Source organism: Macrobrachium rosenbergii, chromosome 42 (assembly GCF_040412425.1).
Source record: "Macrobrachium rosenbergii isolate ZJJX-2024 chromosome 42, ASM4041242v1, whole genome shotgun sequence".
NCBI lineage: Eukaryota > Metazoa > Arthropoda > Malacostraca > Decapoda > Palaemonidae > Macrobrachium > Macrobrachium rosenbergii.
The window spans coordinates 56,278,662-56,297,421 of NC_089782.1; the positions used below are offsets into that span (position 1 = coordinate 56,278,662).

Genomic DNA, 18,760 nt, shown 5'->3' on the forward strand with positions numbered 1-18,760 from the left:
CTTGGACACCTCTTTCTTGGTCGAGCCAGTGTTAACAAAGAGCCGTTGACACTTAGGCCGGAGATGTCGAGTACTCTTAAGATAGCACTGTAGCACCCTAACAGGACAGAGTAGCATCTCGTCTGAATCATTATCAACAAAGTCCTTTAGGGAGGGGATTGAGAAGGACTCGAACCTCTTGCCAGTGATCGACGGATTCTGAGTCTTTTGAAATCGTGGATGAATTTGAGCATGACGGATCCCCATCCCCTCAAGTGCTTAACACTGAAGGAAAGTCCATGAAGTTCACCTACTCTGTTCGCTGATGCCAGGGCAAGCAAGGAAACGGTCTTGAAGGTCAGATCCCTGTCTGACGACTCTTGTAAAAGCTCATGCACGAATCAGGCTCCTAAGAAAGAAAGTCACATCCCATGCAGGGGACCTGAGTTCCCTGGGAGGACAAGACCTTTTGAAACTGCTCATCAGCAAAGAAATTTCCAGCGAGGAGGAGATATCAACACTTTTCAGGCGCAGGACTAGACCCAGGGTGGCCATATAGCCTTTAACAGCTGAGACAGAGATGCTTCTCTCGATGAAGAAAGACAAGAAAGTCTGCTAACTGCTGAACAGTACCTCCAACCAGAGAGAGACCCTGTCTACGACACCAACCACAGAAGATGGCCCATTTCCCCTGGTACACAGATGCAGAGGATTGACGTTGGTATCCAGACATTTCTGTCACCGTGCGGCAAGAAAAACCTCTCGCATGCAGGAGATGCTGGATAGTCTTCAGCAATGAAGTGAAAGGGACTCCACAGATGGTGGTACCATTCTGTGTGTGTTGACAAAGAAGGTAGTGCCAGGGGGGGAAATCTTTCAGTGCTTTGGAGAGCAGAACTAGCAGGTCCGGATACCATAAGGCATGTGGTCATTTGGGAGCCACCAGGGTCATCCTGAGATTTGGGGTGATCATTGTTCTGTTGATCACCTTGTGAATCAGATGAAATGGAGGAAAAACAAATATGTCTAGGTTGTCCCATGGGTGCTGGAAGGCGTCCTCTGCTGCAGTCCATGGGTCTGGCACAATGGAACAAACACCTGTAGTTTTCTGTTGTACCTTATGGCAAACAGATCAATTGACTGTCAACCCCAAAGGTCAAACAGTCTCTATGTAATATCTGGGTGAAGGGACCACTCTATCCCTATCACCTGACCCTGTCAACGGAGATTCCCTGCCACTACATTCCTCTTGCCTGGAATGTATCTGGCCGATAGCTCTACCGAGTGTGCTACTGCCCACTCTTGCAACTGCTTTGTCAACAGGTGTAGCAGAAGAGATGCTAGGTCCCCCTGCTTGTTGACATATGCCACTACTGTGGTATTGTCACTCATCAACACTACCGAGTGCCCCATTACTCGATCCTGAAACTCTTGGAGAGTCAGGAAGGCTGCCTTGAGCTCCAGGATATTGATATGAAGGTGCTTGTCATTCCGGCTCCACACACCTGAAATCAGAAACTCCTCCAGGTGTGCACCCCATCCCTTGGTCAGTGCATCGAGAGAGGAATGGGGATTATCTTGCTGGAGACCAGAACTCCTTCATTCTCAGCTGAAGGGAACGAAGGTGAAACCACCCATGAGGGACCAGCTTCTCCAGGGACGACAGGTGACCAAAAATGTCTTGCCACTGCTGAGCTGGTTGCTCCCCAAGACAGGAACATCTGTGCTGCCTCCCTGAACCTGCTGATACGTGAGTCTGAGGGGGAAGGCTCTCACTGCTGCCATATCTGTCAGCATGCCTCGGTACTTTATCCTCTGCTTGGGTATGAGATTGGATTTCTTGAAGTTTACCACTCGTAGTTCATGGCAAACTTGAGAAGGCAATCCCTGTCCTGGAGCAACTGCGACTGAGAGCTCGCCAGGACTAGCCAATCGTCCAGATACCTCATGATATGTATCCTGTGCAAATGGGCCCAAGACAACACAAGGGCGGACACGCGTGAGCACCTGGGGAGTGTTCGAGAGCCCGAAACACCGTCTCCCCAAGGGTAAAGCGGAGGTACTTGTGGGAGGACGGATGGATGGGTACTTGGAAATACGCATCCTTCAGGTCCACCGTAAGCATGAAGTTGGACTTCCTGAGTGATGGTTGCGAGCACAGAGTTTGTCATTTTCTTAGTGAACCAAGTCTGGAGAATGAATCGGTTCAAGGGAGAGAGGTCTATGACCAGCCTCCAACCCCCCATCACTTTCTCTACGAGAAAGACTTAGCTGTAAAAACCGGGGCACTGGTCTGTCATAGCTTCCACAGCGCCTTTCTTCAGCTTCACTTCCACCTCTCCCCATAGGACAAGGTCTTTCGGTGAGCCGAGAACGTAAGTCTGGAGATGGACCGGACTGTTGGTGAGAGGTGGCTGAGACTTGAAGGGAAGTAGACATCCATCCCAAAGGACATCCACTACCGAGGTCTCTGCTCCATATCACTGCCATGTTGCCCAATGGCTCGATAGGCACCCCCCACCAATGGCAGCATGTGGAGGGCAAAGCTGCCTCTAGCATCCTCTCTTCATGCAACTACCCCCTTTTGACTGGAAGGAGGGCAGAAAGGAGCCTAGCTGTGGACCCTTCCTGACAAGGCCAGAAGGCTGGGTGTTCCAATGAGGACCCCTCAAAGCCTGGGACTTCTTAGGGCCTGTGGAGGAAGTGCTAGCTTGACCTGAAGGTCGGGCTGCAGTGGCCCAGGGGTCTTTGCCACTGCATGGTGGACAAGTTGATCATTTTTGTCGACTCAGTGTTTGTGTACCGCAGCATCCACCAACTCTTGAGGGAAGAGAGGTGGAACCCAGCAATGGTCCATTCTGTAAAGCCAATGCTGACTCTGGGCCCACGAACTTGGATTCTTGGGTCAGGACAGCGTCCCTCCTCTTAAGCACCAAGTTTGCCCACAGGTTAGCCATCTAGTGGGCTAGGTAGGTAATGACCCTACCTCCAGACCAGCTCAGTCCTGCAAAGGTGGTGGTTTCCCCCTTGGGGTTCATGAAACCCGAAGAAGCAGCAACCTTGGGCAATGTGAGGGACCACAAGTCCAACCACGAGACTGCCTGAAACACTGCCATGGCAGTTGATTCCTGTTTAGCTGCTTCTTGCTGCAAGAGTATGATACCTCCGCACCAAGCTGCTGCAGAGACAGACCAGGTCCCAGACGAATCAAGTCTGGGTCAACCTAATTGGGCGGCAAGGGCTTCTCCGAGGGCATATAGAAGTGCTTTTGTTGAGGGAGAGGAGGAAGAGGAAGCCTCTTGTCTGAACGGCTAGAGCAAAGTGAATTCTCCCCAGAGACCCGAGAGTTCACTTGTTTCAAAACCCCTTCAGAAAGACTGGACCATGGCAGACCCAATGAGGCCCTGGGTTCCTTCTTGGGTCCCCAGTGGGCTTCGAGGGCAGATGGACAATCCATGGATGTGGCCATGGCCCCTTCCCCAAGATCATTGTGTTGATGTATCAACCCCACGATCTCTGAATAGGTTCTCTGCAGCTCAGGGGTGTCCGGTCCTAAGGGAAAGGACCCTCGGGTCCTTTCAGAACACAGTCCTCCCTCGGGTCTTTTCAGAACACAGTCCTCCCGGGCTACTCTCCCAGCAGGAGGGAAACCCTCAGCAGAACCCCCAGGTCCCTGCTCGACCACTTGGGCATATGATCGGGTTGATCTAAGGACCAAACCCGGAACGTACGCCTTCATGGGAGGGCTGCGTTGGGACATGGCATCCCAACCATGAGCCCTTCTGTCTGACTCGTGGCTCCCGGTGTAACCCCAGGAGGTTGAGAGGTCAGGTGAGAGTGGCTGAGTACCTTTCTTATACCTGCTGGAAGCTGAAGCTCCGACAGGAGAGGAAAGCCATGAGCAATTGTCAACCTGCAGTGATGATGACTACATGGGTCTAGGAGAATGCATGCACTGACACGAATGTGGGCTAGGGCTGTTCTGGAAAAAGTGAATAGGTTCACGTGAAAGTGCACAGAAGCTATCCCCAGGTGAGCAGGCTTGTTCTTGCGAATGCGAGGCAAGGGCTGACCTGGGGAGAGTGATTGCGCACTCTCGGGCATGCACTCAGGCTGTCCTCTCAACGTACTCCAGTCTTTTTGAGGCCGTGGCCTCTACATGCCAAGAAGACTGTATGGGGGACCTCAACGAAGCTTCTCCAGGTGAGCAGACTCTTAGAAGAGCCAACACCAGCCCGAGGACTGGTAGAGGTGACTCTGGGTTTCGAAGAAACCCGAGTACCTGGGGTGACGCGGGTCTCCCTGGAGGCCCAATCACCTGGAGCCCCCAAGCCATGTGAGGCACAATCATCAGTTGCTTCTTCTACCCGACTGTCCGGAGAAACTTTGGCAGATGTAGGCTCTATACTAGTGTGGGAAAGTGACCTCTTGGAACTAGTGTTGGTGACGTGGGTCCTTTTGGAGGGCTGCAAGTCTGGTGCTCCAGAGTCATGGGGTCTTGGCGAGATCTATGGACCAGTCCCCAAGTCCAAAGACTGGGGAGGGCACCCAAGAGACCCCTTTGCCTCTTCCGTGGAAGAAGGCAAACCTTTGGAAGCCCCTGGACAAGACTTCTTCCAGTAGGGAGAAGCTACCTTCTTCCTTTGATTGTGAGATTTGGAAGAAGAAGGTGGGAGGTGGCAGCAGACAACGAAGACGATGGTGACACCTTTCAGCTCCTCTTCTTCGACTTCTTCCTGCCGTATGCCTTCTTCATTAAGGAGTGCAGAGAGCATCCCCCATCCGGAGGATGGCAGCAGAAACACAGGAGCGTAGATGACAGGCTTAGAGATCATAGGAACCACTGCCACAGCACTGGTTCTCGAACCAGTTGACATGGTCACTGTGGCAGCAGACATAGTGACCAAAGCAGCTGTCACCGGAGGGGCATGAGAGTCCCTTAGGTGGCTGAGCAAACCTCGCACCAAAGGCACACCTGAGAGACCCAGAGAGTGCCAAGTCTCTTGAAGCTCCTTTGTTTCTCCAACACCTGCAAAAGTTTGGTAAGTAGGGGAAGCCTCTCTTCGCTCCAAAGGGGATTCCTCTCCCTCTGAACGAACAGAGATCACTGAACAGAGATCATCCTAGTCCCCAGCCCCCTCATGGAGGCTTACACCTGATGAAACAAGTGAAGACGACGAGAGGAAAATTGCTCCCGTAGGAGTGACGGCAATGTGTAGGAGTTTCGCAGGAGGTGGGAAAGAACAAGAAGGATCGGCAAACACAAGAGTCGTCGGGGGTGTTACCATCAGACGAAGCCTTGGAAATCTTTTTCTTGTACTTCCTCCTCTGCAAAAGCCTCACCCATTGCACAGGGGACCAGTCACGACACTCGACACAGACACTTTCAGTATTACAGTCATGCCCTCTGCAACTTGTGCGAAGGACACGAGGGTCAACATCAACAGACAAGCAGTAATGGTTGCAAGGCTTACAGGCAGTACCAGGACACACACGCTTAGTACCAGCCTTCTGCTCATCAGGCTTATCAAATGATTCATAGGTTTTGCGTGATACACTATCACAAACGCAAATATACACAATATATTACAAAAACAACAAGAAACAATCCCTCCGGGAATGTCGTAAGAAAAAACCAAAGCAACATGACTGGCAGGGCAGAGGGTACAAGAGAGTTCCACATCGCACAACGGCCGAAAGCAAAGTGAGTGCTTACCGTCTGGGTGGGTGGGACTCCCACCAGGGGGACAGTAGTTAACTACCTAACCATCTTGTTTAAAAGTTAAGTGGCTGTTTTCCAGCTACACTGAAGCAAATTCCTTATGTAAAGACCCATGGTTTGTATATTGTGCAGAAACAAATATATTTCAATTGATGGAGTCCGAAAGCAAGGTGGAGTGCAGACTGACGAATGGGCAGAGCTTCCCCTCTACCATCAGTAGTTAACCATTTAACGCTGACTGGACGTATTTTACGTCTACAAAAATTGTCTGTCGGGTGCCAAGTGGATGTAAAATACGTCGACTACAAAAGTTTTTTTAAATATTCGCTGAAAAATACTTATAGGCCTCGTTTGCGAAAAATTTTAAATCACGCGCCTTGAGGGATGCTGGGAGTTCACGGATCACGCTGTTGTTTTGTTTACAAGCGTGACCCAGCTGCGCATCCGCGAATTTCTTTCTTACCCCAAAAGAAAGCATCAGCTAACTCTGCTGAAAATCTCAGAAATTCTTTAGTCACTTTGTCGTAATTTTTGCACCGTTTTCTATTAGCCTTTACATAAAGTTTTATATATGAAAATGTGTGCAATTTCATGTAGAATACAACAAAAATAACCCATGATTGTAGCTTTTATCAATTTTGACATATTTCCATATAAATCACGATATGTGCCAAAATTTCAACCTTTGGTCAACTTTGACTCGACCGAAATGGTCGAAAAATGCAATTGTAAGCTAAAGCTCTTACATTCTAGTAATATTCAATCATTAACCTTCATTTTGCAATAAATTGGAAGTCTCTAGCACAATATTTCGATTTATGGTGAATTTTTGACAAAAACATTTTCCTTACGGCCGCTCGGTAACTCGGCCGAACATCTCAGAAATTCTTTCGTCACGTTGTCGTAATTTTTGCACAGTTTTGTATTAGCTGTTACATAAAGTTTTATATATGAAAATGTGTGCAATTTCATGTAGAATACAACAGAAAATAACTCATGGTTGTAGCTTTTATCAATTTTGACATATTTTCATATAAATCATGATAGGTGCCAAAATTTCAACCTTCGGCCGACTTTGACTCGACCGAAATGATCGAAAAATGCAATTGTAAGCTAAAACTCTTACATTCTAGTAACATTCAATCATTTACCTTCATTTTGCAACAAACGAGAAGTCTCTAGCACAATATTTCGATTTATGGTGAATTTTTGAAAAAACCTTTTCCTACGATCCCATCTAACTGCTGAAAATCTTGTAAGAGCCTGGCGCCGTCTCTTCCAAACACGTGTGTGTTCGTGTGTTCGTCGTCCATCGGGTGGACAAGACAACAAGAGCATCTCGTTTTCTTTCTCTAAAGGAACACAATTTCAACCATACAATATTTCCGTCTGTTTCTCCTAACCATTGTTGTCTTGATGTATGTACAATCACCACTACTTGCATTGCCATGCAAGCATTCTAATCATGTACTCATAATGTTCCAACGAATCTTCTGTATCAAACTGTGTGTATGTTTCTGTTTGTGAAGAGGCCAAACGTCTTGCCACTCTGATGGATGACGAACACACGAACACACACGTGTTTGGAAGAGACGGCGTCAGGCTCTTACAATCTCAGAAATTCTTTAGTCACATTGTTGTAATTTTTGCAGAGTTTTGTATTAGCCGTTACATAAAGTTTTATATATGAAAATGTGTGCAATTTCATGTAGAATACAACAAAAAATAACTCATGGTTGTAGCTTTTATCAATTTTGACATATTTTCATATAAATCACGATAAGTGCCAAAATTACAACCTTCGGTCAACTTTGACTCGACCGAAATGGTCAAAAAATGCAATTGTAAGCTAAAAATCTTACATTCTAGTAATATTCAATCATTTACCTTAATTTTGCAACAAATAAAAAGTCTCTAGCACAATATTTTGATTTATGGTGAATTTTACAAAAAACTTTTTCCTTACGTCCGCGCACGCTAACTGCTGACAATCTCGGAAATTCTTTAGTCACTATGTCGTAATTTTTGCACTGTTTTATATTAGCCGTTACATAAGGTTTTATATATGAAAATGTGCGCAATTTCATGTAGAATACAACAAAAAATAACTCATGGTTGTAGCTTTTACCAGTTTTGAAATATTTTCATATAAATCACGATAAGTGCCAAAATTTCAACCTTCGGTCAACTTTGACTCGACCGAAATGGTCGAAAAATGCAATTGTAAGCTAAAACTCTTACATTCTATTAATATTCAATCATTTACCTTAATTTTGCAACAATATTTCGATTTATGGTGAATTTTTGAAAAAAACTTTTTTATGTCCACGCTACTTAATTCATGCATCATTTTGTGATAATATTTTCTCTGTGTTGCTTTGATCGTTTTACAATTTGTTATATACCAAAATCATCGCAATTTAGTGTACAATACAATGAAAAAAAAACTCATTAGCTATAACCATTTTGCTCACAACACGATTTGTATACAATTATATATGAAATTTTTTTTTTTGCACTGTCATATATTCCAATATTTATATATGATAATGATATTTTTTTCATTTCTGATGATTGCATACTAAACTTCAGGCAATGAGAAAAAAAGGAGCCAAAAATGAACTCTTAATCTTAAAAACTAAGCGTGCTGTGATTTTTTGAAAAAAACTTCCTTTCCGCTTCGGCGTTAACTCTCAAACCCCGTCGGCATACGGCAGACACTTTTGTAAATAGAGGCTCGGCGTTTAAGGGTTAATGACCTTGTCTGAATGTTAAATGGCTGTTCCAGCTTGCGTTGCAAGCTAAGTCCTATGTAAAGAAAAGAGGTTGTATTTGTGTAGGAACAAATATTTCCTCTGATGAGCTAGAGAAAAGTGTCTTGCATGACCAGCTGAACCAGAGAGATTTCTCTTGCCCAGAAACAAGAGAATTCACCTGGTCCAAAACCCCTTCTGCATGCCTAGACTATGGAAGGCTGATCGAAACTGGGTTCTTTCTGGGGTCCCCATAAGATTTGATGGTGGAAGAATGGTCTGCAGGAAAAGCCATGGTTTCTTCCTCTAGATCATTAAGGTGACATAGGAATTGCTAAGAGAGTTTTCAGATAGGGATCTGACTCTAAAGACTTTTTTCTTTCCTGTCCTGGCTTCGGCGAAGAGAGTAGATGAGCTTCATGGCCTTTTCTTCAATGTCAAACACTTGAAGGGATGGGGATTTGTTATGCTCAAGTTTGTCCCGGAGTTTGTAGCAAAGACTCAGAATCCACTGGTCCCTTTGTTAATATAGTGGTTGGGATGTGATGTTTCTTTGTCCAGTTAGGGAGTTATGGTACTACTCAAGAGAACTCGACATCTCAATCCTGAGTGTTGACACCTCTTTGTTATTACTGCCTCAGCCGAGAAAGAGGTGTCCGAGAACACGGTCTTTTTCTGGCTTTGTGAGATAATCAAAAGGGCATACTCTTCATCTGAAGAGGAAGGCAGAGTACAGTCCAAGTGAGAGCTTATGAGGTTAGGATCATCTTTGAGACCCAAGGTGTTCCCAGGCGGGTAGGACCAACAAGTTGGTTCAGAGATTTGCCCAGACTCCCCTACCAATGGGTAAGTCTCATACGTAAAGAATGAAGGTTTGTATTTGTGTAGAAAAAAATTAATTTTTAAAGTAATCAGTATTTTTCTTAACATACAAACCTGAAGTTCTTTACATTTATGTCCCACTTCAGCCACCCTAGTATCCATTGCAGAGAATTTCAGGTTTGTATGTTAGGAAAAATACAAATTACTTTAACAGTTTTCTGATTTTCCTAACATACAAGTCTGAAGTTCTTCATGTGAATGGCCCACCTCAGTCACCCCTCACTCTGCCACCTGAGCTAAGTTTGAATGGTCATTCCAGCTTTGTTCACAAGGTAAATCATTTGCCAAGAACATAAGGTTTGTATGTTAGGAAAAATACAAATTACTTTTAAAATTTGCAAATTGTATTTTGTTAAACTGCAATTTTAATATTTTCAAGCATGTTTTTCTTTGCAGTGTGCTGATGTGAGGAAGGAAGGAATAGTATCATATAGCAGAAGCATAAAAGTAGAAGATTTATGCCATGATTTGTGTGAGCAAGATATAACAGCCAAACTAGAATGTAAGGCATTTCATCTTAACAAACCAACAGTTTTTGTACTAAACCAAGGTACCAAAAAAGTTGTTAAGTCCGCTATAAATGCAGAAGAACGTGAAGAAGCCTTAGGAGAGACTGAGGAGGTAATAGACATAGCTTTAGTTGATTGCATGTCATGTGAACATCAGAATGTTAAGTTCAGTCCTCATGTCATCTCAAGTTTTTTTTTTGGCTCTTGACAAAGTGAGTGATCATTTCCATCTACTTCATTTCAGCTTTTTAATGAATATATATTTGTTCCTACACAAATACAGACCTTCATTCTTTACATAGGATTTAGCTTGTGAATGCAAGCTGGAACGGCAGTTTAACTTTCAGACAAGGTTGTTAATTATGGACAGATGGGGGAAGCCCCACCCACTAGATGGTATGCACTCCACTTTTCTTCTGGCTGCTGTCATGTTTGGACATCTGTGTACTCTCTGCTCAACTTGCCATTTGCTTTCCTGTTATGCTTTCTGAGTATTTATTTTTGTTTTGTATGATTGTTGATGACTTGTTTAATAAAGAACAATGAGTCAAACCCTTCAGTCATGGTAGCCTTCTACCTTTACAGGAAATCTCAGTTTGTTCATGAAACTTACCTGACAGATATATATATAGCTGTATTCTCCGAAGGACCGACAGAAATTCAAAACTTACGGCAACGCAGTGGGGCCAGGTGGTTAGTACCCATTCCCACCGCTGGGAGGCGGTATCAGGAACCATTCCCATTTTCTATTCAGATTTTCTCTGTCACCGGTATTGTCAACACCGTTGTCAATACCTCCGTCGCTGATTTCGTAAAAACTTTTCCACTTGAGTATTCTGATTGTCTTTTGGTTTTTGACTTTGGATTTGTGGATAGGCATACGCTTTTGTGGACTGTTTTGATTTTGGCTTTGACTTTTCTTTGACTACGATGTCTGGATCTAGTTCTGCTAGTTTCAGGGTGTGTGGTGTGAAGGAGTGTAAGGTGAGGCTACCGAAAGCTTCGGTAGACCCTCACACAGTATGCATGAGATGTAGAGGGCATGTCTGTTTGTTTGATGATCGCTGCAAGGAGTGTGAGTCTTTGCCTGATGCCGATTGGAAGGTTTATGACTCTTATGTGCGCAAGTTAGAGCGTGACCATATCAGGAGGTCTTCCTCCAGGAGTGTGTCTGCTGGTGGGAGTCAGGGTAATAATAATTTGTCTCTTGTTAACCCGTCTGTAACTTTGCTTCACCTATCCCTGTAGTGTTGCCTTCGGGCCCTGTGGTTGCATCTGCGGAAGGTAATGCCCTTGCGGAGATTTTGAACTCCATTCGTGCTTTGGAGTCTAAGGTGCTTGCGATTGAAAGTGTTGTGAAGTGCAGTGATCCCCCTAGTGTTGTGGAGGGGGCGTCAGATCGGCCCTATAATGCCTCTAGGCCTGGACCTCTGCCGAACTCCCAGGACTCAGGGAGTGGGCAAGTCGAAAGCCGCAGGAGGGTTACGGGGACTCCCCACCGATCTGGCGTCCCTTCGGCAGGCCCTGTTGTCGATTTCCAGGCTGCCAAGGATTGTGCTTGCGCGTGCATCCTTAAGGATTGCTTCTCGTCCTCTGAGGCGCCCTCTCCACGCAAGGGGTCGTGCTCTCGGATGGACTCTCGCGCTTGGAAGAGAAGCTTCGCAGAGGAGGACGCTTCTCCTCCTCTTTCTCGAGCACTCGTTTCTTCTCCTGATTGGTTCCACGAGTTGCCGCTGCAGAAGAGGACCAGGACTTCTTCCGAGGAGGACGCTTTTGAGCGTCCCAGTCGCCCCAAGAAGAGAGCTGTCGTCGCCCCTGGTAGAAGGAAGAGGGCGTTCACTCCCCCCTCTTCTTCTCACAAGAACAGCCCTTCTCCTGAGAGGGAGTCTTCTCCTTCTAAGCGTCTTCTCCTGGACATGCAGCGGCAGTTGGCGTCCCTCCTTGCTGCAAAGGAGTCTGAACCTCGAGGCTCCCCAAGGATTTGAAGCTGCCTGTTAAGAGGTCTAAGAGGTCTCCCTCTCCTGCTCTTGTTCGTCTCTCTCTCCGGCGAGTTCTCCTGGTCGCCCTCATCGTTCGTTGGATCGTCGGGTTTCTTTGCCTTGTCTTAACGCTCCTCAGGCTGCTGGTCCTGACGTTTCTCTTGCTTGTCAGGACGCCCCTCTTGCAGTTCGACAAGACGCTCAACTGGAAACGCGACAGGGCGTTCGGCATGACGCCGTCTGGCCTCTCCCGCCGCGTCATTCACGCTCTTCAGGATGCTCGGCAAGACGCTTCTCAGCACTCTCGTCAGGACGCTCTTCTTCAAGGCTCGGCAGTATTCTAGGCAGGACGCTCGTCAGGACGCTCGGCAGGACGCTGCTTTGCGGGACACTCCAGAGCTTTCTTCTGCACTCTCTCGCAAGAAGAGGTCTCTTTTACGGATCGGGCCACAAGGCCTTAGTCTTCCACAAGTTCCGGAAGCCTCTCCTGTCGCTCCCGTCGAAGAGGGAGAGTTGTCTGCTGAGTCGGAGTCTGCAGAGCAGGAACAGCCCCCATTGTCGTCTTCTTCGGACTACCAGGTTTTGGCCAGCATGCTGAGAGAACTTATTTCCAGATAAATTTCAGCCTTCTGCTCCTCTCTCTCCCCTTCGCAGTTAGCCGTCGAAGGTGAGGAAATCTCCCAGTTTCCTTCAGATGAAGACTTCGCTCGCCACCAAGGGAGCTTTTAAGAAAGTTAACTCTTGGATGGAGGATCGGAAGACACAAGGCAAGTCTTCCTTTGCCCTACCTCCGTCTAAATTGTGCGGGAAGGCGGGAATGTGGTACGAAACTGGAGAAGATATTGGTTCCAGAGTTCCTTCTTCTTCCCAAGGAGACTTCGCGAGTCTGGTCGACGCTCCAAGGAGGGCCCTCCTTTCTTCAGCGAAGGTGACCTGGACGCTTTCGGAAACGGACCATCACCTTAAAGGGCTTTTCAGGACTATGGAGGTCTTCAACTTTTTGGATTGGTGCTTGGGGGCCTTGGACTTGAGGACTCGGAGTCCAGACTCGATCACTCTGGGGGAGCTGTCCAGTGTGCTGTCGTGCATGGACAAGGCCGTCAGAGATGGTCTTGGATGAACTGGCTGCTCACTTTGTACGACCCTCTTGAAGAAGAGGGCCTTATACTGCAATTTTGCAGCAAAGTCAGTTTCTCCTGTGCAGAGGGCAGAATTGCTTTTTGCCCCTCTTTCTAGCCATCTCTTCCCCCAGCCTTTAGTCAAGGATCTCTCCTCCAGCCTTAAGGAGAAGGCTACACAAGACCTCCTCGCACATTCTTCCAGGCGTCCGAATGTCCCGTCCACGTCTTCTCAAGGACTAACCTCTAAGAGGCAGAAGCCCTTTCGCAGTAGAGCTTCCTCCTCAAGATCCTTTCCTCGAGGAAGAGGCCTCTCCAGAGGCGGAGTCCCTTCTAACCCAAGGGGCAAGAAATGATTTACCGGACCTCCAGACACCAGTAGGAGCCAGGCTTCTTTTGTTTTCGAAAGCCTGGAAAGCAAGAGGGGTGGACTCCTGGTCCCTCAGTGTCATCGAAAGAGGTTACAGGATCCCGTTCCTTGAATTTCCCCCCCTGTCCTCAACACCCAGGGAACTGTCGCCCTCTTACCACCCAGAGAAGCAACAGATTCTTTTCGATCTGCTCGAACAGATGCTCGAGAAGAGAGCCATAGAGCAAGTCCTGGATTTGGATTCTCCAGGATTCTTCAATCGTCTCTTCTTGGTTCCAAAACAGTCAGGGGGGTGGAGACCAGTCCTGGACGTCAGCAGACTGAACCATTTTGTTGTCAAGGAGAAGTTCAAGATGGAGACGTCTCAGTCTGTTTTAAGTGCTTTAAGACCAGGCGACTGGATGGTCTCGCTGGACCTCCAGGACGCCTATTTTCACGTCCCCATTCATCCTCGGTCAAGGAAGTACTTGAGGTTTGTCCTGGGAGGACAAGTGTACCAGTTCAGGGCTCTTTGTTTCGGACTGAGTACGGCTCCTATGGTCTTCACGGTTCTGATGAGGAACGTGGCCCGATGGCTTCACCTAGCGGGCATAAGGATCTCGCTCTGTTTGGACGACTGGCTCATTCGAGCTTCGTCGGAGGAAAGGTGTCTGGAGGACTTGCACTCAACGTTGGAGGTGACGAAGTCCCTGGGACTTCTAGTGAACTTCGAGAAGTCACATCTGATCCCTTCTCAGTCCATTGTTTATCTGGGGATTCAGATGGATTCAGTGGCTTTTTGAGCCTTTCCATCCCAGGAACGTCAGCAGCACTGCTTCGACAAAGTTTCAGCCTTCCTGGGGAAAGAAACATGCTCGGTGAGGGAATGGATGAGTCTGCTGGGGACCATTTCGTCGCTGGAGAAGTTTGTTTCCCTGGGGAGGCTGCACCTCAGACCCCTCCAGTTTTTCCTTGCGGAGAACTGGACGAACAAGGAGGATCTAGAGGAGTCTCTCAAGATCTCTCTCTCTGCCAAGGACCATCTAAGGTGGTGGCTCTATCCCGCAAAATTGGCAGAAGGGGTTTCACTCTCTCTTCAGAACCCCGACCTAGTGTTGTTTTCCGACGCGTCCTTGTCGGGATGGGGAGCAACACTAGCGGGGAAGGAAGTGTCAGGCACCTGGAAGGGGGAACAGGTGTCCTGGCACATCAATCCAAAAGAATTGGGAGCGATTCGTTTAGCTCTCCAGTTCTTCGAAGATCAGGTTGCAGGCCGGGTGGTTCAGATCAACTCGGACAACACCACAGCCCTGGCGTACCTCAAGAAACAGGGAGGTACTCACTCTCGGTCCCTGTTCTTGTTTGCAAAGGAGATCCTGTTGTGGGCCCATTCTCGACAAGTTACGCTTCTCACGAGATTCGTGGCAGGGGTCGAGAACGTACGCGCGGACCTTCTCAGTCGACAGCGACAACTTCTTCCGACAGAGTGGACCCTGCACGTAGAGGTATGTCAGGAGCTTTGGAAGCTTTGGGGGCGTCCCCTGGTAGACCTTTTCGCAACGTCGAGGACGACAAGGCTGTCTCTGTACTGCTCTCCCGTGCTCGACCCAGGGGCAGTAGCAGTAGATGCCCTCCTATGGGACTGGAAGGGTCTGGACCTTTATGCCTTTCCCCCATTCAAGATCCTGGAGGAAGTCATCAGGAAGTTTGTGGCCTCGGAAGGGTCGAGGATGACATTAATCGCCCCTTTTTGGCCTTCAGCGGAGTGGTTCACAGAGGTCATGACATTCCTAGTGGACTTCCCAAGGATGCTTCCCATGAAAGTAGATCTTCTCAGACAGCCCCACTTCGAGAGGTACCACAAAAACCTCCCCGCTCTGAGTCTGACTGCATTCAGACTATCGAAAAGTTGGTCAGAGCGAGGGGTTTTTCAAGACCAGTGGCTAAGGCTATCGCCAACGCCAGGAGAGCCTCCTCCAATGCGGTGTACCAGTCGAAGTGGGCCATCTTCAGGAGATGGTGTAAGCTTAAGGGATTTCCTCTACCACAACCTCTGTGTCCCAGATAGCCGACTTTCTTTTTATTTGAGGAAGGAACTAAAGCTGGCAGTACCTACCATCAAAGGTTATAGAAGCATGCTGTCAGCGGTTTTTAGGCATAGAGGCCTCGACCTAATGGACAACAAGGACCTTCACGATCTTTTAAGGTCTTTTGAAACTTCTAAGGTAGCTCACCCAAAGCTGCCTTCATGGAATTTAGATGTTGTCCTGAAATTCCTTATGTCCAATCAATTCGAGCCTCTACATTCTGCATCCTTCAAGGACGTATCCAGAAAGACTATTTTTCTAACTGCTCTGGCGACGGCGAAGAGAGTTAGTGAACTTCAGGCTATCAGCAAGATTATGGGTTTTAGAGGCCATGATGCGGTATGTTCTCTAAGCCCTATGTTTCTTGCAAAAAATGAGAACCCGTCTTCCCCTTGGCCCAGGTCCTTGAGATTAAGGGTTTGACGGAGATCATGGACAAGAACCAGAGAGAACCCTGTGCCCTGTCAGGGCTCTGAAATTTTATTTACAGAGGCAGAGGACAATCTGTGGTGCTCGGTCAAGAGGCCGGATTTACCTCTTTCTAAGAATGCACTGGCGTTCTTTTAAGGAACACCATTATAGATGAACATTCCAGTGTTCAAGACAAGGATTTGAGCCTTTTGAAAGTCAAGGCTCACGAGGTGAGAGCCATTGCTACTTCAGTGGCTTTCCAGAAAAACTTGTCTCTCAATGACATTCTGGGTGCCACTTTTTGAGAAGCAATTCAGTGTTTTGCTTCACACTACCTTACTGAAGTGAAGACTTCTTACGAGAATTGCTGTGCACTAGGGCCTTACGTTTCCATAAATACGATCTTGGGGAAGAAAGCGACACTCATCCTATCCTGTAGTAAATGGTTAGGTGTGTTTTTTTTTTTTTGGTTATGGTGTTTTTTATGGTTGTTGGGTCACCACCGGGGTGGTCGTCCCAGTCCTTAGTCTATGTTATGACTTCATGACGTAGCTAGGCTTGGTCAGGTGGTTGTTTCTTTTGTCGTTTGCCCTCATAGTAAGGTCATATGGTCTAGTCACATTGTGGTCTCACCCCGTTGACAGATCATCTAGCTCACCAGCTTTATAGGTCGCTACCTCGCTGGAGACTCTAGTAAAGCAGAAGCAGGCTTGGGTGACAGTAATCACGAAGTCAGCTATGCTAACAGGTAAGGAACCAAGGCATCAATCTCCTACAAATGTTTGTTTCCTAAATCCTATTCTGTCTCTTCCCACCTCCAATGGTGGGATTCAGCTATATATATATCTGTCAGGTAAGTTTCATGAACAAAATGATATTTTTATAATAAAATAAAGTTTGTTCATACTTACCTGGCAGATATATATAATCATAGTACCCACCCTCCTCCCCTCAGGAGACAGTAGCACTAGAAAATCTGAATAGAAAATGGGAATGGTTCCTGATACCCGCCTCCCAGTGGCGGGAATGGGTACTAACCACCTGGCCCCACTGCGTGTGCCGTAAGTTTTTGAATTTCTGTCGGTCCTTCGGAGAATACAGCTATATATATATCTGCCAGGTAAGTATGAACAAACTTTATTTTATTATAAAAATATCATTTTTTTTCTGTTGTGATCCCTTTGAAGGATATTAATAACAGTAACTGATTCATAGGTTTTCTCCTCCGGCAGTTGTGGTAGAAAGTCACAGTGAAAATAGCAACTAGAAAATGAATAGTGTAACAGATTTGTTATTTCAGTATTTTTAAAATTGGATTCTGAACAGTGGGTGATAGTTTGTTTGCTTTTTCATACCTAAAAGGAGAAGATCGCTCAGGTGAAGAAACAGATTGCAATACAGTGGGTCCCCAAAGTTGAGAAACAAGAATGCCTTTCAAACATGGGGATTTTCTGATGAACTTATCTCCAGAAATCAAAGAAAATTCACCAATAAGAAAAACTTTTTCACAGGGCAATATTACTAATTACTGTATTTTTATTTTACACATGACTAAGTACATATTTTATGATAAAATTAAAATTTTTACTAAATTTCACAATATTAATGTTAATGTAAACACATTTTGTATCAATCAAATGTTAAGGTAAAATTGAGAAATATTGATCTGTTTATTGAATAGTAGTTCTGTACATTTGGTTATCTTTAGAAGAAGGTTCTCTCTCAAAGAATCATTCTTCTTCAGTGGAAACTCTGATTCTATGACAAAATTGGTTGAAGAGAATTTTCATTATCCATTCAAAAGCTTGTAGGAAGAATTCTTTTTTTATGTACTTCAGTGACCTGCAGTTGTATTTTTACCTCTCTGCTCTCTCTCTCTCTTAGAAATCTCTAAAAGTTCTCTCTCTTACTTAAGATGTTAGAAAAGACATTTTTATGGATAAATGTAACATGTAAATTTTTTTTGTATGATAGATAATTGAGTTACTAATTTTCAAATATTAATATTGAAAATGCAAAAAACAACAAAATATCATGAATCAAATGGTTGGAAAAGCCTCAATATATCTATCATCATAATATGTGCTGTTTAAAAAAAGATGTTCAAAAACCCATACCTCTCTGTCTCTCATAATATAACATGCTGTTGGTTGAAGGAGTTGGAACTAGCCATTCACAAAGCTTGTTTATGTTTCAATGCTAAGTATGTACTGTTGCTGGTTGAGAGTTCTCTCTCAACCAATATGGATTGATGTTCTTCTCTCTCTCTCTCTCTCTCTCTCTCTCAGATAGATAGAAAATTTTTAGTTCATATGTACATGTATGTTTATTTGTTTTGTATGATAAATAAATGATTGACATTTTCAGATATTAATATTTTAGAACACAGCAAAATATCAATTCATTAAGGAAAATATAATAAATTAGGTAAGATTTTAGCTCAATATTTTGTTTTCCTGATCTTTTTGTCTCTGAATTTAGGATTAAAGGTGACAAATGAAGACAAGTGCAAGCAGCTTTCTGCTGGTTTAAAGAATCAGTTATATAGAAGAAATAGCATTTTCATGGTGAGATACAATGGGAACAAGGAAGACCTAGGTTATAATAATTAACAATAAATACAGTGAAGACTTGAGAACCATTTAAATTATACCAATGGACAGAATTGAAGTTGAAACAATCTTGATGCCTGCAAAATGTTTGAAGAATACATGGTATACAAATGAGAGACAGGTAAACAATTTAAATATAGTTTAAATGATTGGATTTGTATGACCTGCCATAGCCAGGTGTGAAAGCTTCATTGAGAGGCAAAGGAAAATGGGAACGTCAGTGAATGCTTGCTCAGCAGAGACTTGATCAATTAATGCCCAGATGTGGGTAACGTCTGATTAGTTGGCGTGTCTGCTGGCTTGATGAAGGTTGTGCCACAGCTGCGTGAGGCATCGGAGAGACACCCTGTGTGTTGGGG

General features: G+C 45.6%; 1 protein-coding gene across 1 annotated transcript in view; it reads left to right on the plus strand.

The window, feature by feature from the left end:
• The window catches only part of LOC136828447 (divergent protein kinase domain 1C-like), a 90,808-nt gene that overhangs the window by 18,193 nt on the left and 53,855 nt on the right, over nt 1-18,760 (plus strand). Inside the window, exon 2 of the mRNA XM_067086517.1 lies at nt 9,733-9,957. Within this exon, the coding sequence (XP_066942618.1) occupies nt 9,733-9,957 (225 nt within the window). The remainder of the gene's footprint in view (nt 1-9,732; nt 9,958-18,760) is intronic.